The sequence below is a fragment of the Anopheles ziemanni genome, chromosome 2 (assembly GCF_943734765.1).
Source record: "Anopheles ziemanni chromosome 2, idAnoZiCoDA_A2_x.2, whole genome shotgun sequence".
Taxonomy (NCBI): domain Eukaryota; kingdom Metazoa; phylum Arthropoda; class Insecta; order Diptera; family Culicidae; genus Anopheles; species Anopheles ziemanni.
In genome coordinates, this window is record NC_080705.1 from 28,074,450 (window position 1) to 28,099,389 (window position 24,940).

At 50.9% G+C, this 24,940-nt stretch overlaps 1 protein-coding gene across 1 annotated transcript; it reads left to right on the plus strand.

The window, feature by feature from the left end:
• Nucleotides 1–2,952: 2,952 nt before the first annotated feature.
• LOC131281914 (protein Wnt-1) lies at nt 2,953–24,040 on the plus strand. Its single transcript, XM_058311278.1, has 5 exons — nt 2,953–3,071; nt 11,507–11,769; nt 21,245–21,543; nt 23,252–23,580; nt 23,734–24,040. Exons 1-5 carry the CDS (start codon nt 2,968–2,970, stop codon nt 24,038–24,040), a joined length of 1,302 nt encoding a protein of 433 aa, XP_058167261.1. The 5' UTR covers nt 2,953–2,967.
• The last annotated feature ends 900 nt before the right edge of the window (nt 24,041–24,940 follow it).

The window sequence follows — 24,940 nt, forward strand, 5'->3', positions numbered from 1 at the left end:
ATCTGGTGTGTTTTTGGAGGGCTAAATATTTTGTGGAAAATATGCTGACCCCTGGGGCCCCGGGAGCGAACGGGGTAGAATCGCATAATCCGTCCCGACGCCACGCTGGACGAGTTTCGAGCGGGTTTTATCTGGTCGTACCAATCGAATTCAATGCGTTCCTGGAACTGCTTCTCGAAGAGTTCCTTCGCGTCAAGCAATCAAATGTGATGGATGCAAACGGTACGATCGGGGCTTTGCTTCGAGTCCACTCCACGATCGAGCGTTTGTGAATGGATCTACCGTCGTCGATTCAGACGTTCGATTCGAATATCCGTACCAGTATCGGAACGCGGTGGTAGGTCTAGGTTTGCTCCACGCGTAATTGTCGACAATCGGGAGTACTTGGCTACTTGAGAGCCTCTTCTGAAAATGCTCGGTAGGCCAGCTAGACAGCGAGCTCGTGGCGATATCATTCATCTCGCGGCCGGCAAGGGGTTTCACCGGGGCGAGGGGAGATTTTTGTTTCCAAACAACTTAAGCTGTCAACCAACACGCGCGTTCGAGGTGCGTTCGTGCCACAGAAGTCAAGTGATACACTGGTCAAACATCATGTCGAGACAAGAGTCATCATCGTGACGCTTTATCTGGTGCACTCCGGTGCTTTTCGTTCGTTATTATTTTGATTTCCACCGTGCAGCACGTACACAGGCATGGTTGGGGATGCAAAAGGTAGACGAAAGACTCGTCATAAAACTTGCCACATGTGCCTCTGAGGTAGGATGGAAACGACGTTCTAGGGAAGTATAATCTAGATCGAGTGGATTTGGGATTATAATGAGAAACATGAGCTTTACTGGTGGTTGAGTGAATCTTACCTTTTTGCAGTTATTGTGCTCGATTTCTTAATGTTTTTAAAATAATAATACCCAATTTAAACTTGAGAGTGAAATTATCCAAATAGTTTTATGAAAACTTAGTCATTTGCTAAGCTGCATATTCAGCTGCATAACAGCTAATCAAAAAATGAAGAATTAAACAACGATCATATTTGGCCAATTGTATTTAAAGTAGCGACAATAGAGTCTCCGGGAAAAAAGTGACATCTCGACGACGAGAGGCAAACAAAACGTACTTCATGTCGTAGTCGTGGTACGCAGATCACGACAACCAGCTGCAAACGACGAACATAAACATTAAAAGGTAGCACACCCTCTACTGGTGCTACCGGGGACCGAAGAGGAAGCTTGAGATGCGGGGCGAGGAAGCCGTGGATCAAGCGTGGTCGGATAACAGAAACCGTGCTCGCGACCGGGCGACAGATCGTACCAGTTGAGTGCAGGCACTGAAGCGGATAACAATTACGGATGTCATCTCGTGGCGGAAAACGTGGCGCATTGCCGGAAGGTGGCCGTTTAGAGAAGGGTTCGGTGATGAGGCCACGGTTGATTTAATGTGTTCTTATCGCAGCATCATAGTGTAGCAGAGGAAATGGTTCTTGAAGCACAAGAAAATCTAATTTGATTTACTTCTACAAACCGTTCGTGTGTTAGAGCTTCACTTTCGATAACATGTCGTATATATTGTAGGAAAGGGCCATGCTGAGCGGCTCTTTAACGCACCATTGAGGCACACACCGCCGCGATCCGAAAGCTTCCACCCTTCGCGCATAAAAAGAAGGTGGCAACGAGTGAAGCACAGAAACAAAAAAAAAACACAATCGGAACAAAACAACTATTAACAAAAACTCAACAAGAACAAGCAATGGAAAGGGAGCGGAAACGAAGAGGAAGTCGTAGAAAAGTGGTCGAAGAAAAGTTCGAGACGCGGAAGCAGCAGTGTGCAAAACGGAGAAACGCTCACCCGGGAGTGAGCGAGTGAGCGGGATGACAGGAGGGTGATGGTTCGCCGGCGAATGGCAAACGTGCGCACGATCGAGTGTGATCGAACGGTGTGGGTGCGAGTGAGATCGAATGGAGCGAGTGAGGCAACCTGCTGTGGTTCGTACGGCCGAGTGAGATGGATCGAATGCCGGTCCCTTCTATCGAGCGATCGGCGCAATCGGATCGATCGTTCGCGTGAGTGAGCGAGCGAGCGAGCGAGAAAGGGAGTGGGAATTTGTTCGTACAACAATTGGGACGGCCTGTTGCCGGAAGGATGCCACTGGCGCAAAAGAGATAACTCCCGGGGGCAGCGAAACGAGTGAGAAAGTGAGCAGCAGGAACGAGCAAAAGCGATAGAGGGAGACCGAAAGACGAGGGTAACACACAAGCCACACACACGCACACACAGACGCACCCCGTGGAACGACGAGCCGGAAAGGTGCCGAAGGATATCGTGCTGCCGGTCGGCTAGTAAGTAGCAGCGCAGCGGCGGTGAACGGTGTACCAGCAGCATCTCAGCAGTGGCAGCGTCCAGCATAACAGCTCTCGTGCGCGATCGTGATTGATGTTATTGTGCGCCTGCTCCTCTACGGCAGGATTTGATTTTCCCTGAGCCCGACATTTTCAACAACCGGTCAGCGCGTGTCGCCGTCGTCAGTTTGGTCCTTGCCAGCGCTTCGGGCAGGGTGTGTCGATGCGTCCGTGAGCGACACCGAGAGCCGAGAGTTCGTTCCGAAAAGTTTCGTGCCAAAAAACCTCCCCGTGGATCGGGGTCGAGTGCATGTTGGCGGCATGTCCCAGTGTTTGCCCGCGTGATAATGAGCAATTTGCGTGAACGGTTGTTGTTGTTGTTGTTGTCGCCCGATGCGTGTCGGATGGAGACGATGGTGACGCTCGTTTGCTAGCGGAGCAACAATCAATCGGTGTGCAAGGCAAGCCAAAACGCAACAAGTGTGGCAAGTGAAAACAAACCGTGAACCGGAAAGGAGAAAGAAAGTTAGTTTAACATCCTAGAAAGCAAAACTGGTGCCAAATTCGAAGCCGCGAGCGAAGACGCAACCTAGTAGTAGGGTAAAGTTGGTTTTTAAATTTAAATCTAAACGCGATGAATCTAGTGACAGTGTTAATGGTGTGCCTGATGGCCATCAGTGCCTGGGCGGAGGTGGAAAGCAAATCCAAACCCGGCCGCGGACGGGGCTCGATGTGGTGGTAAGTAATTGTTGCATCAGAATCGCCAGCAGCTAGCGAATTCCCCGTTTTATGCTGCTTTAAAACAACCCCTTCCTCACACGCACAATGATGATGTTGATGATGTCGATGACATCATTATGGTGGCCATAAAGTAGGAAAGCAACCATTTCCGCCACCACGCCACCACCACCATTCACGTTTCGATGGTTGGAGTTTGGCCTCGGGGAGGGATTACTAAACGATCCCAGGGAGGATGAAAGGAAAGGAGAGGGGGATAAATTAATATTCCCTAATCGCTACTACTTAAGTGTACCATTAGGCAACGAAGGCAGCGCAGGCAGCGGGCGAAGGAAAATCGGTCTTTATCTAAACGCGCCCCATTCGATCCCTCGCTAATGGCGCTCGGATTGGAGCGAATTCAGCGTACCGCGCGCCATGCTTGTTTGTTTTTATTTATTTGCCTTTTATTTTCATAGTTTCTATTTTGTTTTTATTGATAGTCAACCACTCATTCACTTCCCCTTGCCCGCTCTCCCCCGTATCCGCTCCAAGACCGAAAGGGTAAGGTGAACACCGAAATCTTTCCCCCAAAAAAAACGCTCGCGTTTGGAAGCACGGTCTGGTTTTCCGTTTCCCACCGCGGGCTATGAAAATAATAATCTCGCAGCTCGCGTGATAATGATTAATAGAAAATTTATGGTTTCAATATCAGTGTTTTATGGCTACTTTCCGTCCCGAAGGCCCGGTCCACGGGGGACCGCAGGACGGTTCCAGGGGCCTGAGAGTGGGTCTAAAATCGCGTCTAATCCGATCCGGGACCGTTTCGAAACCTTTAGCTTTACGCCAGCGGCCATCCTAGCCGGGAACGGGCGGGCTTCGATTGCATTCCGTGCGAAGGCTTTAGGCTCGTTTCACCCATTCTTCGCTACTTCTGTTTTGAAAGGTGTTACACTAATAGCCCTAAAGCGAGGACAGCGAAGGGGGGGTTGAGAGTTATCATTAACGGAAGAAAATCGGCTCAAAATGGTTGTTGATTTGACGGTTCGCTTCTCACCTGGGAAATATTGCCTTCCCGCTGTTAGGGGCCCGGGGAAGGCCGACTTCGCCGAATGCCCTGCCATTTAGCCAACTCAATCGGACACGATCCGATTTATGGCCGTGTTTGATTGTTTCCTTTTTTCTCGTTCACTCCTTCCTTTCGGATCGGTTGTACTTCTTTTCTTCCCGTGAAGCGTGTCCAGGGGAAAAAAAATCTGTTTACAGTTTCTTCAACACTTGTTCGCGCGTCGCTCCTGGGGCGACATTTTCATCCGGTGGCCTCGAAATGGATACCCACTTTTCACACTCTCCCGGTCGGCTGGTGACACCTGCACAACCGGGACTCGCCGTTGGAACGGTTGTCACTTGGATTTGAGTTCCTGTTTTCCTTTTGCACACGCGAAGGACGCAAGGAGGTTCGACACGCACCGGGGAACACTGTTATAATCGTTCGCCCGATATATATGCATCGTAAATGTTGATAATAATTATTTTTGTAATTAATTTTATTAAACAGCTGACAATATTGTATGGCATTTAATCAGCTCGTTAACGATAATGTCGACGCGGAACGGGGCAAACCCCTGGGGGTTGGAAAAAAAGGGCCGATCGCGTTTGGCCTTCCCCGTGCCCCGTGTGTTACATTTTGTGCTGCTTTCGCGCGGTGGAAGTGAATGCAAATGATTTCGCCTGCACTTTTGCCTGGACGTGGATGGATTCGTGTACGCGTCGAGAGTGAAAGACAGAAATTAACACCGAAATTGATTTGTATGCATCCCCACGGGCCATGTTTCGCGTCGCGCGGCTCGGACGCGATTGTACCTACGTTTGCTGTCGGTTTTAATTAAATTAAAACCGATTCTTTCCCCCCCTCCCCCTTCGCGCCATCCACACCACCGCCGGTGACATTGGCATCTTTGCTTTGTGCGCGAATTTCACTCTTCGCCGTCACATGTTTGCTGTTCTTGTTTTCGCTGCTTTTATTTGTTTGTTAAAGCAGCCAAATGCACCAGTATGCACCGGAGGCCGGTTGCAACATCAGCAACACAAGCACCCCTTTTCGTTGTTTTGTTTAATTAAGTTGGAGATTTCTTTTTAACCCAAATTGATCGTTATCGGTCGGTCGTCAAGTTGCGCGTCTCGTTTTTCGCGACTTTTCTTTCCACCACACACACACACACGCACACGAGCGCGAACGGAACGGAGTGATGTGGTGAACAAATCACTCGTAATCCTGGGGCATCGCGACGCCCGTTCGCGCGTCATAAAGCGTGTGAACCGTCCTTTCCCTTTTTCCTGCAGTGTGTATGCTGCCCCGTTGGTGGAATTTTCGGTGCTTAACCTTCGCGAGGAACTTTGGAACGCGTAGAACGATCGTGGTGACCGTCGGGAGATTTATTCGCGCGCTCCGCGACTGGGGCGGAGGTTGGAGGAGATCTGGTCGATTTCGCGTCGACGGGCGTCCGTCAGCAAGCCCCCGGGTCCTGGCCATCGTTAGCTTAATTTCAACCGACCAGCATCACCAGCGCTGTCACTCAATTGTTGGCGTACATTAATTTCTCCGCGTGCTGAAGCGAACCGTTCTGGAGCGTGGAAAAAGGAATCGGACAGCTTAGCTATCGTGACGCGAGGGGGGAAGTGGGGAGGATTATTTGGGCGCACGGGGAGGGATGCCGTTCCGTTGCGTGAATTGAGGTGTGAAATGGTCCTCCCGATTTTGCGCGACTTTACTCCGATGATTTCACCTCGCGGTCTGGTCGAGTGACGAGTTTCGAAGCAGCGATGACCGAACGGGAAGGTTCTTTTTCTCACGAGGATTACAACACATCCCAACACCGGGCCTCCCCAGACAGATTCCTTCCGTCAGGCAAGCAACATTTTCGGATTTGTTAAGTCCTTCTTTTGCCTGTTTTTGCAAACACCGCCGTCCCGGAACGCTTTAGCGCTTCACGGTACGAAAGACTTCAACGGGCAATTAAGCGACAAACCCACCCGCAACGGATGCTCGGGCGGGCGTGCGCGCGCGCCTGTTCTCGTCGAGCTTATCGTTTGCACATAAATCTCCACACGGCTCTGGACCATTACGTCGACCCAACGCCCGATGGGACGCTGCATTCCAATGCCGGGCGAACGGGGCAATTGGCATGTGGAAGGAGCTGATGCGTCTGAGGGTTGCTGATGCTGCTGTTGGTGGTGTTAAAACGTCTTCGAATGTGGTACGTTTGCAAGAATTCTCGTGTCCGAGCCTTCCTCGACAGAACAAGGGCAATGGAGCGATGTATGCAGTCGTCCAGGATCGGCCAGCTTCGTTTTCCCAGGCTTCCAGGGTGGCTCCAGTGTTTCTCCGGGGGTTTTTTTTTTGCTACCTCGCGCGTCTGTGTTTGCAAACCATGCCCGACCGCGGGCTTTTGCCGATGCACCCGTGTGACGTTTGCTGCCGTCCGTCCATCTGTTGCTGCACTTCACTTCAAGCAGCGGATCGAAGTAAGCGTTTGTTAATAGCGTAATAAATGACAAATTAACACCGTCGTGTCATTTTTCATCCGATCGTTCGGGTTAGGGGAAACCGATGAACTCTTGGCGCTGGTGCTATGGTGCACTATTCATCCAACCATCCATCCATCCATCCATCCATCCGACCTTCCTTCCTTCCGTTGCATCGGTTGCATTCTCGTGCTTCCTTCAACCGAGGACCCCATCTGAGTGTTTTGTATATGAAAAATGATTACCACTGTGATTAATAGCGACGGATCGCGACGGCGTACGACCGCACCAGACCTACCCTTTTTCCGCTATTGCACCACCACTACCACCACTCATGAGGTGGTTGCTGGCAGTTTTTTGATAAATTAATTTAGCTTCCCATTCCATCGAGTGTTGGCACCATGATCACCTGGACTTTGTAGAAAAGGGTTCGAGAGGGGTTGCGAGGTGTACCTCACCGTGGCCTAGAGGGAACGTAGGGTGCACTGCAACTCTATCGAAAACCCTCGGTACGAGCGAACGAACGTGCGGGGATAATTATTCGAACACCGATCGATTGATGATCGTTTGGAGCAATTTTTCTCTCCCCCTCCCCACCTCTCCCCGCCCGTCTCAGGGTAATGTTTGAACATTGTTTCCGTCGGGTTGGGCCACGGCTCGTTCCAACGTTTGTTTAGCGCAAGGACGCTGCCGGGCGGGCCATTTTTCTTCGTGTGCTCTCGTTGTCACTAGCATTATCATTAATTATTCAATGAAATATAGTTTGAATTACCGGAGCGCCGCTTCGGGTGGGTGTGAGTGTGATGTGCGGTGGGGACGCAAGACGGTCGGAGCTTTGACAAATGGCGGCGGGTGGTGGGATTTCAAAAGTGTATTGACTTTTTACGCAACCTTTTTCGCAAGCGACGCCTGCGTCCGCAGCAATTTATGGACCTCACACGCAGCTCCGGTGCGTTTATGAGGTGGTTATTTATTAAACCGGCCTCCCTCGGACCCCCTTTCCGGGCCAGAAGACCGCTGCGGTTGTAGTACATTGAGGTACATCATCACGTAATGGGTAATTAGTTTTTCGATTACATTTGTCATTAGGCAAACATTTCATTCCCGCGCCGGGCGGGAGAGGAAGTTTCCAATTAATGTCACGCTCGTTATTTATCGATAATGCCTCAATCGATTGGCATTTTCACGTCGTCCTGCCTCCGAATCCGACCGCAGCGTGCCAGCTAATGGTGTCAGAGAATTTTAATAGAGTGACACGAACGCCGCCGTCGTTTGAGGCTGTTGCGGTTTTCGTGTCGGACTCCTCCGAGCGTCCGCCTCCTTCTTCCCCCCCGGGGGCTTTACGGGTGCTTGACAGCGAGCATAAAACATGTTCCTTCCCTTCCCTACCCGAGGGGCGTAATTCGAGACTGCCGCGCCGAACGCACCGGCGTGGAAATGGTGCTGATTTTTCCACTCCACTTCTGGTCCGAGCCTCGGGCGGGAGTTTTCTGCACGGCGTACGCATTCCGTTTTGCAACGTGATCTACTCGATCGATTCCGAGCGCGATAGCGTCCGATGTGGTTGCGGTGCGAAATGCGTTCCGTTCCGCGTTTTGACGTTCTATCATCCGTCACCCGGGGCGTCCGGCGGGAAACGCTGGGCCACCCTTTGGGTATTTATGATGGGATGGTTGATTTTTACACCGAGCCGAGTCGAGTGACAAAGTGGTTCTTCCATAATGAACCAACCGATGGCTTGGAGGGAGCTTTTCTTCTAACGAATTCTTCTTCAGTGGACCTTGCATAAAATACCTCATGTTTATTGAAAGATTGGCCATGCGATCGCTCGGGGGAAAACTGATTGGAACGTGTCACCAACCCTGTGCAATAATGGCGTTCAGATTACTTCACGCCGGTCGAACGGGAAAAGGCGACGGAACGGCAGAAAAACCACCCCTCAGTGGCGCTTATCCAGTTACCGAAAAAGGACATCGATCTCCAAACCGAAGCAGAGGTAGGCAGACAAGATTGGAAAGTGATGAAAGTCACATCACTGATCTTTATTCTCTTTTCCTCTCGCCTGTTGCTGGTGAAGCACCGCGCGCCAGTCGAAGGTCCAGTCAATAAATAACGCATCAAAATCGATCCGTATCCGCTCGATCGAGGACGATCATAAATTGTCAGCGCATCGTTTATGGCACGAGAGCGACGACGGGCCCGCGGGCTCCGAACGCGACGCGAGCCTTTTTCGGGATGCCGTCCGTCGGTCGGTTGTTGGAAGAATCGCGCTTCCCATCACGCCCGAGAAGCTCGTTTTTCCCGCCAAGGCCAGCCGGGGGTGCAGCCCGATGACGCCGGAAAAAGACGAACTCCCAGACGGGTTGCGCATGCGGGAAAGGTTCTGCAAGGTGCATCCCTCATTCATCCCCTTCAGGCCAAATGACAAAGGTGTTTTTTTGTTTGTCGTTTCATCGCAAATGATTTACGATCACGGCATAAAACACGGCATTTGATTATCTTAGGATATATGGCGCTGCAGCAATCTTTTCCCGAGAACGCGAACGTTAAGTGCAATCTGTGACCGATTTTGTTCGACGTATTATTGCTCCTTCGCGCACGGAATCGATCGCAAACGTGAAATGAGACTGAAATGGAGATGAAAACAGAGACAAAAAAAAACCATTGCAGATGAAACACAAAAACATCCTTCCGAAACAAGCATGCTCGAGCCGAAGAGCGATCGGGTTCGAGAATTCGCGACGCGTTCCATTCTCGTTCCGCGTGCTTGGCGACGCCGACCACCGCAAGACAAACTAATTTATTTTACAACTCTCGCGACGTAACGCAACGACACCGGGACCGTGCGTTATGTAAGCGCAAACGCGAGTAAACGGGTCCACAACTGAATGCCCTCGGGTGGTTTGTCCATCCCGTGCGGGACAACATTGCGCCTTCGGGGAAACCGTTTTATGTTCAACCAGCTTGATGATGATGATGATGATGATGAAGATGCTGCTGCCTGCTGTCCCCGACAGGGCACTCTAACCTCTCACGTGCTGGAATGTGTGTGGTGTCCACTGACCGAGCCGAGGTGTGTGACAGGTTTCGATCGCATTTTATGATCTTCAAAGTGATCCTTCCACCTCCGCGTGCTCACCTTTCGTCCCGCCATGGCCGTTCGCGGCCAGTAAAACCCTTGGTCACGTTTCGACCATCGTTTCAGGAGGGGGGAGCGATAAGTGGTGGACCGGCCAGACACAACCGGACACAACTACCGAAAACGCGGTCCGCCGGGGCGCATTTGCGCACGACCGTCGTGGAAGTTTGAAGTTCGGAATCAAATAAAGAAGAACGACAGAAAAAAATACATGATACGACAACAATTTGACAAACTAAGACGACAACCTCGCCGTCCGGGGGGAGCAAATTGTGGTGCGTTGTGGTTCTTTTGCTTGCTGGAATGCTGCGAAATAAATCATCTACAGGGGGCTGCACTCGCCATCGAACGTTGCGCTTCCCGACGTGAAGGAACGTCAAAATCGCACCAATAAATTGGGCGTGCGGAATTTAAATGGTAATTTGTCACCACCGATCTTCCAATTTGTAAGTTTTTGTATAACGAGAATGTTACTTCAGAAAAAAACAACAACTCAAATTCCCTTTTATTACCAGAAATTGAGGTTCGTCGCTTAAATTAAATTCTCACAAATCTTTTGTTGCGTTAATCCGTCCCAGCGCTCGATTACTTTCACTGTTTGATCACTTTCCCCGTCCGAATGATGAATGCAGGCAAATATTGTCCTCCAGCAGCTCGGCGACTCAGAACGCAACCACCGACGGGGAGGGTCGAGCCGCTTGGGAATCGACCGTGGGAACGCAGCATTTGTCGCGCAGCATTCATGGTCAGTCGGTACCACGGACTTCCATCGGCGTCGGCTTACGCTTACGCAATACGCACGGGGTCCCTTTGCACCGAGCTATTGATCCTCCGCTCCATCGGCGCCCCATCAGCGATCCCCCGTCCGTTCGTCCGAACCCGATGACGACTGTTTGTCCAATTAATCATCCACGCTACCGGTCGCCGACTGCAGTGGCCTCCGCCGGCACGTCGTCCACGTTCGCTGGAACTGGAGCTGCCTTTGGTCTTGGACGCGCACCCGAAAGGTGGCGATCTGTCTTACTTTAGGAAGCTGTCCCTACCTTGCAGCCTCGCACGTTGTTTGGGGCTTTTCGTCTCATTTGCATTTCGTGACGTGACGCTCGGCGCGTTCGGCGTGACGATTGGGTGCGGGTGCGGGCGGTGGTTGGTGCTAAATATTGATACAACTAATTTCGGTGTGAGACAAACAGCGGACGGGTTTTTTTTTAGTTAGTTTTGCTTCAGCGTGGCGCTACGGCGACTTCCAGGTGTTTGTGGTCGTAAACAACCGTTGAAACTACGCGATCGAACCGTAGCATTATTTTTCCCATCCTTCAACGAACCTCCAAAAGGATGTTTCGAAACGAACTCTTAAGCGTCAGCGTTCAACACTTTGCAGAAAAATACGCACCGCCAGGATCTGGTTTTTCCCTCACAAGAAGCAGGTGTGGGAAAACAACCTCGAACACTTTCGATGCTTTCTCTGCCGATTTTCGGCAAGCTTTCGGGGGAAATCTTCTGTGGGTTTTTTGTTGTTGTTGCCCACTTGCTGTCACCATCTGTTGCCGAGGGCTGTTTGCGCATCGCATTAACGCCTTTAAGGTTTGGTGACTATTTTTCTTCCGAGTTTAACATATGTGGAAAAGGTTTCGGGAGAAGTGTAAGGTCACCAGCATGTGGCCCTGAATTTTCCCCCACCTCTCGGGAAAGGCTTTGAGGGATCGCGAAACGCAGCTCGGCAAGGTGAAAGTGTTCCTAGGTAAAACCTCTGTCTAACCCTACTCTCTGTTTCTTTTTCTCCACGTTTCAGGGGAATCGCGAAGGCGGGCGAGCCGAACAACATCTCTCCGCTGGCGCCCGGCATAACGTACATGGATCCGGCCATCCACGCCACCCTGCGGCGCAAGCAGCGCAAGCTGGCGCGCGAAAACCCCGGCGTCCTGGCCGCCATCGCCAAGGGGGCCAACCTGGCCATCAACGAGTGCCAGCACCAGTTCCGGACGCGCCGGTGGAACTGCTCGACGCGGAACTTCCTGCGCGGCAAGAATCTGTTCGGCAAGATCGTCGAACGAGGTAAGCGTTGGTTTTTTTTTTGTTGTTGTAGGAATGTGGGTAGGAAACTTCACGGTAGCCGGAACCGCAGCGTCTTCGCGGCGTAGGTGGAACCAGTTAATTACTATTCCGGTGGCGAGACTTTCGCTGGAAGACGTGCGCGTCGTGTCCGTGCGGAGGTGGAGTTTATGGGAATCCGCTTTTCCCCCCTTTTTTTCGCCCCACGAAGCCTGGAAGCCATCGCTCGCGGCCTACGCACGCATTTGTGTTTCCTTGTGCCCGCCAAGATCCAACCCGGTAGATACGGGAAGCGGAACCGGGCGAACGTTTGGCTTCACGTTTCGGGTTCGGAGCGCTTGAAGCGCAAAAACGTGCCGCTTTTCTGATTCGGTGGCGCCTGAAGGCGGCATAGGATAATGTCAAGATGACGATGGACGTTCGCAGAAAAGGAACCACACACACACACACACACACACACATGTGTGTTTTGACCATTGAGAAAGTTGAGTGGAGTTTAAATTGAGCGGTGGTTGGAAATTGATATGATCTTGATCGCGTTTGAGGATCTCGTGAATAAGATTCTTTCCCTTCCTAAGACCCTCCAAAGACACCTTTCTCCGGGACACGCAATAGACAATTGTTTACAAGCCTTATTTCGGGTAGAACACCATTTAAAAGGCAGTAAACAACTGACGTTCCTTTTGCCGCCCTTCCGATTCCATCCCTTCACCCAGAAGTCCCGGAGCTGAAAAAGGACTCCCGGGACGCTAAGCTGGCACATCTGTTCCGTAAACCGTTCCCCTAAACGGCCGGCCTTCATCTGCTCGGCTAATAACGGACGGAATTAACCACTTCAACGGCGCATCACGCTGAAGTGCGCAAGCTGAAGTCCAAGGGTTTCTCATTTTCCGGTACCTTGCACATGCACATGCACACAGCCGGCCCGTTTGACGCGGGGTTTATTTGTCATCGCAACGTTTGTCTTTCGCCCTCCGGCTGGTGTGTTGTGTGTTTGTGTAATTTCGTTGTTTTTCGTCGTGCGAACCGTGCGCTCATCATCTTGCCGCAGGCTAAAACGGTTATGTTTCGCCATTGCGAGATTTGTTTTTCCTACGGTGCCTTTAAGCTCGACAATCTTTGCCGTATGGTATTTGATTGCTCTTCGACACATTTGGCGTGTCGATCGATTGGTGTTATGTTTCCGCAACAATGAGCAAACCCGACTGCTCAGCTTTCAATGGAGGTGTTTGCTGCAAATGCTGTTACGCAAAATCCAACCTCGACCGGATTACGCCGGAGGCCACTTTGATGGTGGTAAATGGTTTTCGGTTTCTTTCTGATCCCTTCCCGCCCCAGAGTGGATGAAAAGAATTCGACTCCGCAAAACAGAGTCCCGGCAGAGACACATCCTCGGGCCTCCTATTGTTCAACCGGGACAGTTTAGCCTTGTTTTTTACTCTCTCAACAGAAATTAGTTGATAATTCTTTTATTGAAAAAAACGAGGAAAACGAACCCGCTTGCAGACCACACAGCGTTGAGAAAGAAAGAAGCAAAAAAAAACCGAAGCACCGAACGAAAAGACGATTGCCTAACGCCAGGAGTTGCTCACAGCGGGACGGTTGTCTCCTTTTTTTTTTGCTATCGGAAACTCCTGGGGAAGTCCCTGGAACCGACCCGAACCATCGTGTTGAGCGACGGGCGGGAACTAATCGACTCCATTGACCTGTCGTCAGTCGCAGCGGGTTTCCGGGCGGTAAAATAAATTCTGGCGAAAGTATCCCATTCGGGATAAAGTCATCCACCGATTGACCTTTTTCCCCGAGCCGGGAGAGAACTCCGGACAAGAAAAGATAGAATGTGCCGGTGCGTGACGAGATGCACCATCCTTTCCTGGATCGACAGATTTGCGCGTCATTTTTACAACATAATTCCATCGATCTTCATAATCGAACCGAACGGAACTCCTTGGTGTCGCATCAAGCGTACCTTCGGGCGGTGGAAAACGATTTAAATTCTATCACCATCCGCTGCCACCGCTCCCACTCCCTTTGCTTCCCCCCCTCGCCGGGACCCAGGTCCGTTGTTCCGCCTCATTTTCTCAATCCATAATTGACGCGCGGAGAAAGTGCTTCACGCCACCGACGACGACGACGATCTTGCCGATGCTGGACCGCACTCCGAAGGGCCCAACTCGGTCGGCGAAGAAATTAAGTCATTATTCATCGCTTCTGGCCGCCCGGTGGCAATCCATTAGCATTTTACTGCAGCTCCCGCTATCAATAATTAATGCACTCGCGATAGGCCGAGCCCGACCCGGCGCTTCCAAGGGGGTTTTGCAAGACGCTGCACCGGTTTCTTCTTTTTCTCCGGTCCGTCCCGTTGCGCGGATGAAGAAGGTGTTTCGCCGTCTTCCTTTTCCCCCACCTTCCACCGGGGATCACGTGTTGCGCGCCGAACGAAACGAGCCGGGACCGGGACCGTTGGCTTGCGGGAGCGATAAATTATAATAATTGTAGGAAAATTAATGGCAATTTACTCCTCACTCCCGGTTACGGGGGGAGAGGGCAGGGCAGGGATACGACGGAGGGTGAGGCCGGTTCTTTATTGATTAACCTCCCGCGACGCCCTCGGAAGTGTGCGCCCCTGGTGTGTGTGTGTGTGTGTGTGTGTGTTGTTCAAGAAAGTGGGAGTTTATAGGATCTGTTAAAATGGTTTCACAATTAATAATCCTACACGGGGGTGAACATGATTTTAGCTCGTTTAATGTTTCATTAGAAAATGGAGAGCGTTGGAAAATTGAAAAGGAAAAAGGAAACCTGCGCAACTCCTTTCTAAAAATAATCCCTATCTGCTTTTGTTTTGCGTGCCGCTGTTTTTAATGGGAGATTTGTTTATTTAAATGGAATAACGAATGCAAATGTTGCAACTGTTGGGTTTCGCTTGGTGAACTTAACCACTTCAATGAGCCCTTGGGACCATTGTGGGGTTTGTTCTGACGGTGAAGAGCGGATCGTGAGTTCCCACCGTGACGGTAGCGTTTTATTGGTTTTACCTATTAACATCACCCCGAACGGCATCTAGCCACCCACCCTGGTTCCCGAGCGAACAACGAACTCCACTGATCGACTTTTCGAGTGCGGTTGGGTAACTTGTGGTCGCACTGAAGTGACCGGTGGCACCGAGGTGGCCGCGGTAGTTCATTGGGCAAACATAAACACAAACACAGAAACACAAACCAACACGGGAGCTCTAGCACCAAATAGAGCTGCGGAAAACAATGGTCCCATTGAGCCGGTTGTCGGTTGTTGCTGACGGTGAGTGAGTCCCGGCCGCGTTACAATCCTTCCTTCAGCTGTCAAAAGCCTCCGAGAGTCGTCTTGGAGAGGTCGTCGAAGAAAACCGGTGGACCTGTCTTCATCGGCACAATGCGTCATGGATTGTGGATCGAGCGATTAAAAAGTGCCGAGCATGGTGGTCTCCCGGACCATCGTTGCGCCACTTATCGCCGCACGCCGGCTCGCGGAATCGCATTCGATGCAGCTCCTTTCCTTTCCCGGCGATCGCATTACCTCTGCTTCGTTCCGCCGTAGGTCGATCGATTTATCGATAGTCGCCGAACGGACGAACAGCTTCCTTTTAGCCACCGGGACACTCGCGGGACCGTGAGAATGTGGATCGTGGATCATTTTCCTTCCTTTACCCGACGTCTTATCGAAGCTTTATCTCCTCACTTCGATTTGTTTATCGCAAAATGACTTTATTTTATCTTTCGCCTCGCGTTCGTCCGTAGTGGTTTCGGCGGCGCGTTCTTAATTGACCAGCAAATTAGGGCCGTATAAGATTTTTTCCCAACCCCATCCACCGCCACATACGTCCCCGCTGCTTCGCTCACCCGCCCGTCCGACGGTCGGGGAAGATGAATCGGTAAAGCGCCTCCACTACAACTTTATTACCAAAGTCCATCCTTTTGCCGGGTTACGCCGAGCAATTAAACGCTATAAATCTTGTCACACTTTTTGAGCCCTCCCGCCACCGCCAGTCGTATGCACCGGAGTGGTTGTGGTGCCTTTGCCTACGATCCAACTTTGGGTGCCTTTCGAAGGTAACTGTGTCTTTTTGTTTTGTTATACCTTTTTTTTCCGCCCCGAGGGTGATGCTGCTCGGCGAGATCTAGGAACGCAGCGCGCCGATTTTTACGATCGACCGGGCGGATCGTGTCCGTGGCCTGCTGATGGTGATGATGACAGTTTTATTTTTATAACACCCGTCCATAAACGGGCGCAGGCTCGGAGCGACGAAATCCGGGGGCAGTCGGTGTTTGTGGTCCCTAGGAAATGGAGAGGAGAAATAGAGAGAGAACCCGGAGGGAGATGTCCGGAACATGTTGTTTTTTTTCCCTGTGTGTGTTTGCCGCTGTAAGACACATGTTTTAGGCAGGCTTTAGGGAGTGTAGTCAAGTCTAGTAGGAGAACAAATCGCTACAAGACAGGGCGATCAGAAGGAAAGAGCCAACGGGAAGAGCTCTCCTGGAAGAGGTTCGAGCAATCTTCGCCACTGGGAAAAGTTCGCCATCGGACCTTAAGGAAGCAGCGGGATCGGTTCAGGCAGAATGAAGATCGGGCGAGGAGAAAGCAACAACGGCTGGCCAAGGCAAAGACAAGGGACCGGAATGCGAGCGTCCTGCGGTTCCCGAGCCGGAGCCCGTGTTAAACCGTAGCGATATATATTAATAAAAAGGTTTTATACGCTCCATAAATCAGCAAAAAGCCCGAAGGCTCCAGGGCTCAGCGTTTGCGTTTCGGTTTGTCACGGAGCATTGTCTGTGCGTTTGGCTCTCTTCTTCGCTTTGCCAAACCCCTCAAAAATCCCGTGTCCTATCTCGGGCACGCCGAGACCTACAGGGTCGTGGAAGGAAGCGATAAAATATTTACCAGACCGTGGCGTTGTTTAGGTCCCGCGTTTTGCGTTCGCAGGATGAGCTTCTGCAAATAGTCTCCCGCGAAGCCATCAACAAATCCTTTACTTCGCGGTCAAATAGGATTGTCGACGGCCAGCCAGTGGAGATGGGATCGATAAACGGTAGTATTTAATCGACGAATTAAAATCGCTTCCAAATGAGGAATTTCTGCGTCCCTTCCGGAATGGAATGGCGATGGGGGTAATTCGCCCAAAAACTAGTCGTGATTAATGATCGCCGATGAGAGCACCCTGATTACCAGGTAGACATTCGCAACCCTTTTTTTATTGGTAGAACCTCCAGAGCACACAAAAGTTGGCTATTTTCGCGAAATTCGGTCTGAGCACTTGAGACGCGCAATAAAAGACAGAGCCCTGGAGATTTCTTTCTTTCCTCGCCGTGAACTCATTCACGGGGAATCGTTAGAACCTGTTTCCGCCTCGTTCGAAAGGGAAACCCAAATCTCTGCCTCAATGGGTCGTCGACACAAACAAAGGAACCTATTTAGTTCCGAAACTGCAACGCCCAGACGCCCGTATGCAGATGGGTGCAAGAATCTCGTTTTATGATGTCTTCGTTAGGCTGCCGTTTGGCGATTCTTCGCCCATGGTCGCATGAATGAATTAGATATCCAGACACGAAAACACCAACAAAGGGAACGGGAAATCCGTTTCACACGGCCCCAAGGCCACGGAGCCGTTGCAACAGGTACGTACGGAAGGACAGACACGGGACGGCTTCGGTGCAATACGATATGAAAACACGCGGCTCAAACGTAACGCCCATTGCCCAAATTGAACCATTAAACTAATTGTTCGGTTGTGTTGTTCCCTGGGCCCGTCGATTTGATCGGGAAAGAGAAACCCTTTATTATTTCACGTTCGGGCTCCCAAAACGACATCCTTTCGGGGAGGGGGATGCAGCAACAAATAATAAAAAAAAGACTCCAAAGGGTTGCATGACAATCGAAGGCAAGCAACAAAGCAGGAAGCGACTGAAAAGGAGAAAAAGAGCACATTATGTGATTGCTGGCGTGTTCGAAATGAAATCGAAAACGAAACGTAATGAAACAGGACAAAACCTCAACCAAAACACAAAAAAGCAAACATACAAGGAATACTACCGCATTTCGGGCGAGACCGGATTTCCTTTTCGCCGGGCGCTTACGCATCCAATTTGGTTTTTCAGTGCTTCTTTTATTTTCGCCCAATGCCAGCTATTTTATTCTCCTTAATGTGATTTTTTTTCGTTTTTTGGGTGGAGATTTGTTTGCATTTGCACACTGCCGAAAGAAGAAAGAGCTCGATGCGACCGGCAGCAACGAACCCGGCAATTATCGGTTTTGTGTCCGACGGCGACCGCAACACATCAACAGGCTCGAATCAAACCCAAAAAAAAGGTTCAAATAATGCTAGAACACGAGGCAAAGAAATCCAATCGGGGGGTTTTTGTGTGCGTTTTGGGTGATGAAAATATTTTGATTCTCCTCGCTCGATCGAAACGCAAATGTTTGCATAGAACAGGGTAAGGAAAAGGGATAGGACAAGCAGACGAAAGGGTAGATTCCAAAAGATTCAGACAGATTAGCCCTTTTTCTTTTCGGTGAATGGGGATTGACGTGTCTTTAATTTCCCGCGTGCTCACATTTTTGCGTCACATACGCTCGGGATTGCGTTCGAGCAGTCTGTCGCGCGTTCGGTTTCGGTTTCCCTTTTAGGCTCCTCTGGTGTCTTGATGCTCGATAACCGTTATGGGCCCCCGAGATGATTATGCGGAGTTAATTTATTCATTAAGTAAGCGATTGGAGCCCCCGATCGGGGGGGGGCTCGATGATCGATAGGCTTCGAACATGTTTTTCGAACATCGGTGGCATCGGGGGGAAAGGGGTCTTAATGCTTAATCCAATAAATAAATTCATCGATCTCTCGACCGAGCGAGGCGTGTGACGACGGGACGCTGACACACATACACATCGTTTAGGACACATGGTCGGGAGGTGAATCCGATCGCTTACCGTCGGGTCTCGTCAACTGCCAGCTCGATTGCTCGTCAGCTCGATCCCTAATAAATCAATTAATAGCAGATCAATCACCGTCGTGTCGTTCGGGAGGACCTGCGTCTGTCAACTGGCCGGAGACAGAGGGTTTGCTGCACGGGACACCCGCGGCACGTCTAATCCGAAACCCGAAAGACACTCCTTTTCCGGGCGGGTGTTCAATTACCCGAAGTCCCGTATCGAAAATCGAATCGAAAGGTTCCCCGGAAAAGCAGAAGGAACACCGTAGAGACGCGGTTCAGCGTGGTGTTGGCTAATATGACAATCGAAACGTCAGAAATTAGTCCTGGGTTGACAACGGGAGGAACGGAATGACAACATTCCACAAATATTTATCGTACCGATTCGGAACGGTCTGGAATGGTGGCATTTTGGGGCGGCTTCAGGTCGTTGGAAACGGGTCCCATTTTGGACGAGTACTTTTAGTACTTCGTTATCGATCTGGTTGACACGTAATTGAAAAGTGAGATTGTCTCTAACCACCCGTGCAATTGGTTTGCTTGTTTCTGTTTTTCATGCAACACTTTAACCGCGCATCTTATCTTTTACTGCTCTGGAAAGCAACGACGTCGTTCGTCGATGAGGTTGTAAAGCCAGGGAAACAAAACACGGGAACCGAACCACTTACCGAACCGAAGTTAACACCTTCTCGAACGAAGGTGCTCTGCAGCGCTCGCAAGGAGTGGCTTTCGAGGCCGATAGTCATAGGGCACCGTTTATGTGCAACATTGTGGTCGGCCGCGTCTAATGAGGGTACTCGTAAAAGATCCGCCCGGGCAACCTTCAGCCATTCCGGTGCGTAGACAATCGCAATGATGTACAATTTGTGGCGAACCTCATTGGATTGATGATGAGGTTTGCTGCGGCGGTACATTGTTACCGATGCATTGTGAGGTGTTTTCTTCACCTCTCGTTATCGATTGCTGACGTGTCCTTGGTTGGGAGAAGCAGTTTGGAATCGAAGAAGGAACCCACCGTGCTCGGGGTGATGATGGATTGAGACGAAGCGTAACATTTGACAAATCAACTGCGCGGCAAGGAGAAGATCCGACTCCGTTGGAGACGATGCTCGGGACTACCTGTGCGCAATGTGTGTCTAGCGGCTCGAGGTCACCGGCTGGATCCAGGTGTCCGAACGCGGCGTGGTTCCACAGCAGACCGCGTGCTGTCATTGACACATGCTGATGTCGCTCCTGGAAGTACAATCTTCTCCGGCATGTTGCTTTTTTCTTTCCGCCCTTCTCCCTGCACGACAAGACACTTATTGCACTTGTCATCGATCGAACCGTTCGAACTGAAACCCGGGTGGGCCGCTCACCCAGGGACTGGAGCTTTATGATGATTGATTATTGCGAGAAGCGTCCCGGACTTTGCCTTCGGGTTTATGACACACATTCGCTCACTCCGGGCGTTTAGCAGGCATGATCGTAACGGGCATGATCTTCTGCATCGGTCGGCGGGTGGCAGACGAAGCCCGGTGGGTGTGAAGGTGTGAAATCAGCTGGAAAATTAGCGCTAAACGTCCGATTATGGAGCCTTCGTGGAAGGTGGCCCACGGTTTAGAATGGTGAGTGCATATTTTTTCCAATCAGTTCCGCACCGAGCACCGGTGCATCTTCTGCCACGGACTGAACAGTGCTCCAATAATCGATTACGAACGTCAGTTACAGGGCAAAACCCCCAAGCCGCTTCTGGTTTCGCGGCTTGGAATAATTCTTCCAGGAGAGAGGCGACCCCTAAAGTGCTTCATGGTCCATGGTCGGTCGTTGATCGATGTCGGACGGACACGTCAGCTACCTGCTCGCTCTCGTGTTTAAGGCCCACTTGATGGATTCTGTCAGCGTTTTGTGATGCAGGGAGGACAAAAATTCATTCTTGTCTTCAGAACGAAGGCACGCACGCGGACCCGTTCGGGAACTCGAATAGATCTCCTAAACCTCTAGAATCTCGAGGACACACCGCGTTTCGGTCAACAGCTTTGGATTGTGGTTTCATCCGGTTCTTCGGTCCACCAGAGCCCCGGGAAGATTATACAACCTCTCTCGCTCAGCATCCTTCCTCCCGTAAACCCCGAAGAAAAAGGCGCATGCCTACTCAACCTCACACACACACACACAGAGAATGTACCAAATTCCTTCCACTGCTCATCAGGCCTTTGGCCTGCGCTTATGCTTTTCGGTGGCCTTCGGCTTAGGGGCCATGATTAGACGCTGTTGCCCCGTAAGTAGGATTACAAAACGATTTAATTTATTTTCATCATACCACCACCCGGGCTCGGTTTGAACCGATCGTTGCGAACGAAGTCTATCCATGGGTCACTTTCAATGTAAGCTGTTCATTGCTTTTTGTTGGTGAAATCTTAAGTTGTTCTCAAGCCTTTTTTTCGGGGTTCGCTTACTGCGGTTGAGTTTATACCACATTGCAGCCGAAAACGGTTTCACTTTGTCCGATGACTGATAAAACAATTTTCCTTCTTCCACAGGTTGTCGTGAGACGGCATTCATCTACGCGATCACCAGCGCCGCGGTAACGCACAGCGTCGCACGTGCCTGCAGCGAGGGCTCGATCGAGTCGTGCACGTGCGACTATTCGCACCACAACCGCGAGCCGCAGATGAACAACATGGGCGGGGTGGCGGGCGTCGGCGACTGGGAGTGGGGCGGCTGCAGCGACAACATTGGTTTTGGGTTCAAGTTTTCCCGCGAGTTTGTCGACACGGGCGAGCGCGGTCGGACGCTGCGTGAGAAGATGAACCTGCACAACAACGAGGCGGGCCGAGCGGTAAGTTTTTCCCGACAGGGATGAAAAAATGGGTTGTAATTGTAACATATTCAATTTTTGAAAAAAACAATAAGAGACAATTTTACTCAATACATATAACCAGATTGAACACTCCGGCGTGAGTAATCTTGTGGACACATTAATTTTTCACTTTATCGGTTCATTCGGTTGGTAGTTGGGAAAATCGTTTACCACTCAACCGGTGGGGGCCACCCGTTTTCGTGCGAAAGTCCCGTTTGGCGAACACTTCACATGCGATGTTGGATCTTCAGGGAGGTCTCCCGTTTCCGTCGCGTTTTGTTTTTCGTTCGTGCTCGCTGCTGGCAGTTCGTGTGGCCAAGGGTTTCGAAACGGTTCCGTAGCGTTCGGCACTCAAACTAAGCAAAGCACCAAAAAGGTTAAAACAACCACCGGGTGGGGGGAAAATCCCTACCAAATGCTTCCTTTCTCTCGCGCCCGGGACACGATCCCGATCCGGCGAGGTTGGGTTAAAAATCAAATAAATAAATTTTATTTATATCTCCTACTCCACCCCGGTGGTGGACGGTGCTCGTGGTCACGCGGGGGCTTAATGTTGTTCGTTTAGCTTTGTTTTCCTCCTCTTCCCACCGCCTCTTGCCTTAATAAAAATGATTACCCCCGTGGCAAGCCTTGGTGAAGTGATCGACACCCGAGAGCTTGCTTCGCGATTCCTTTCGCGATCTCACGCGACATCCGTTCCACCCGATGGTTCGCCAATAATCGCCCCGGATCGGTACCGCCCCCTTTCCCACCCTCGTCGCTCGTCCGCCGCACGGATGCGATCACAGTTTCATTAATAAATGTTTTAATCCCCGTCCTGCACGAGCTCGGTTCGCTGGTGGCATGGAAGCATGGGAGCGTTGTGTTCTTCTGATTGCGTGATCGAAGCACGTCACATGCGGGGAGAACCACGACGGTATGGAGCCCGTGGAACAAAGTGGAACCCACACCCCGACCCATGCGTACCCCCACACAGGAACGTATATATTAAATTGTTGACAGCTGATAAAAGTCTAATGAATTCATTTATGAATTTTATTAATTTGTGGTGATTGTAATTAAGTGACATATTATTTGTGCTCCTCGGTCCGCGCCGTTCGCAGCGCGTTAGCTTCTGCGCATTCGGTGAATGACGAGGACAACGCTCCGGGACGTTCGTCCCCTCGGCGAAAAAGCATTTTGCACGAGACGGATAATTAAATCGGATGACTCGATGCGTTCGTTCGTCTCTCGAAGACGAGGGATTCGACGTGATGGGGGCAATCGCGCAAGGATTAGCAGCTCGATGCTCTTAACGAAAATGGACGAAATCTCGTCTCCCTTCCTTCTCGTTGCCGATGATTGGCGTTTGTCCCGGCGTTGCATGGTTTCAGGATGGCTAATTGATTTTTATTGCATTTTATTTGAACCGCGAACGAAATAAATGGCTCTTTAATGCGGCCATAAATCCTGCCGGGTTTTGTGATCGGGAGGGGGAAGTGAGGTGCAGGTGACGGAATATTATTAGTGGGATTAGTTCATCGACAAGTTGACCGGCAAGGTCAATTGGGAAATTTATGGGATTATTTAGAATGTCTCTGGATGGGTAGAAGCAAGAAGAAACACTTGAAGCTGAAGTGAAACTTACTTTTGACTAATTTTTAATGTTCCCTTCTCTCTCTCTTTTCCTCTCTTTTCTCTTAACCAGCATGTGCAGGCGGAAATGCGACAGGAGTGCAAGTGCCACGGCATGTCCGGCTCGTGCACGATGAAGACGTGCTGGATGCGGCTGAACAGCTTCCGTACGATCGGCGACATCCTGAAGGACCGCTTCGACGGTGCGTCCCGCGTGATGGTGAGCAACAGCTTGCGCAGCCCGAACGTGAACGAGAACACGCTGACGAACCGGGCCGGCTCGTCGGGCAACCTCAAGACGAACGCGAACGCCGTCGGTGGGGGTGTCGGGGGTGCCAGCCCCAACAGCGTGCTGAGCAACTCGATACACGCCCGCGGCCACCAGCAGAAGCGCGTCAATCGGTGAGTGTCCTGAAGCCTCTGTTGTTGGTTCCGTTTTTCGCCAACAAAGTTGATTCATGAATAACGACTTCCCTTGGCCTCTTATACGAATGATCGATTACTAACCGTGTTGGTTTGTCGCGCGTATTTTTTCTTTCTTTCCCTCGCGTACAGATACAACTTCCAGCTGAAACCGTACAATCCGGAGCACAAACCGCCGGGCTCGAAGGACCTCGTCTACCTAGAACCGTCGCCCGGCTTCTGCGAGCGCAACCCGCGCCTCGGCATCCAGGGCACGCATGGGCGCCAGTGCAACGACACCTCGATCGGGGTGGACGGGTGCGACCTGATGTGCTGCGGGCGGGGCCACCGGACGCAGGAGGTGACGGTGGTGGAGCGCTGCTCCTGCACCTTCCACTGGTGCTGCGAGGTCAAGTGTAAGCTGTGTCGGGCGAAAAAGATCATCCACACGTGTCTGTAAGGCGGCTCGGGGGGTTCTCATCCCCATCCGGCCATTCCTGCCCACCACCACCATTACCACCTCAACACAATCCTCCCAGCGATCGAAATGTCCTGCGACCTTGTCGGTGAATCATAATCTACCATTCGGACTCATCGTCTCTCCCGGTTACGCTCCGTATTTTTCGTTATCTTAAATATTCGACTTTTGTCTCGAAACCCCCTTTATAATGGAACGCTAACGTCGAACCCGCGCGACGAAGGAATGCCTCCAGGGCAGGAAGATGTAAAGAAAAACAACAACACCACACACAATGGTAGCAGTAGAGCCTCGCTTCTCGGATTATTAATTCCAAACTCACTCGATCGACATCGGAGGAGGTTGGCGCGACAACAAGATAACCGAGCGGACGAAAGGCGACCAAGGCAAGGTAAAACTCACACAGACCGCTTCATAAAATAACCATCCTGCCGACGGGAATCGGTAAAAGGAATTCGTGGACCGTGAACCGGACCGGATAGGATTAGCGGAGGCCGGAGGGCAGGCAGAAGGAGTAGCTATTTGTAAATAGGTTTTTTTTAAACTTTTATTTTATATTTAACCCTCAACCCAACCCTTCTCCGCTCCCGCTCTTGCTTGTGCCCTTGCCAAAGGGGCGCTTGGATGCTGCCTAAATTCGCCTCTTTCATGCCAGTTACGTTTACAGCGTTTTTATTTAATGACAAAAAACAACTAAATTGACTACCAAAAACAAGGCCGGGAAACCTTCGGATGCAGTCTGCTAGGTGCTCTTGGTTATTTTTGTAGCGATGCAAAACTATCGGACTTTAGAGTGAAGCTGGCAGACGCACGACGCTGCTAAGGCGACTAGGAAACCAAAATTTAATCAAATTTATATCTCTACCAGCAGCGAGCTCGGCA

What these genes read in the sequence shown, in the direction of transcription:
- LOC131281914 (XM_058311278.1), top strand. Translation starts at nt 2,968, where the DNA reads ATGAATCTAGTGACAGTGTTAATGGTGTGCCTGATGGCCATCAGTGCC. An exon ending in GGACGGGGCTCGATGTGGTG is followed by an intron (nt 3,072 to 11,506) that starts GTAAGTAATTGT and finishes TCCACGTTTCAG; the next exon opens with GGGAATCGCGAAGGCGGGCG. An exon ending in ACAACGAGGCGGGCCGAGCG is followed by an intron (nt 21,544 to 23,251) that starts GTAAGTTTTTCC and finishes TCTCTTAACCAG; the next exon opens with CATGTGCAGGCGGAAATGCG.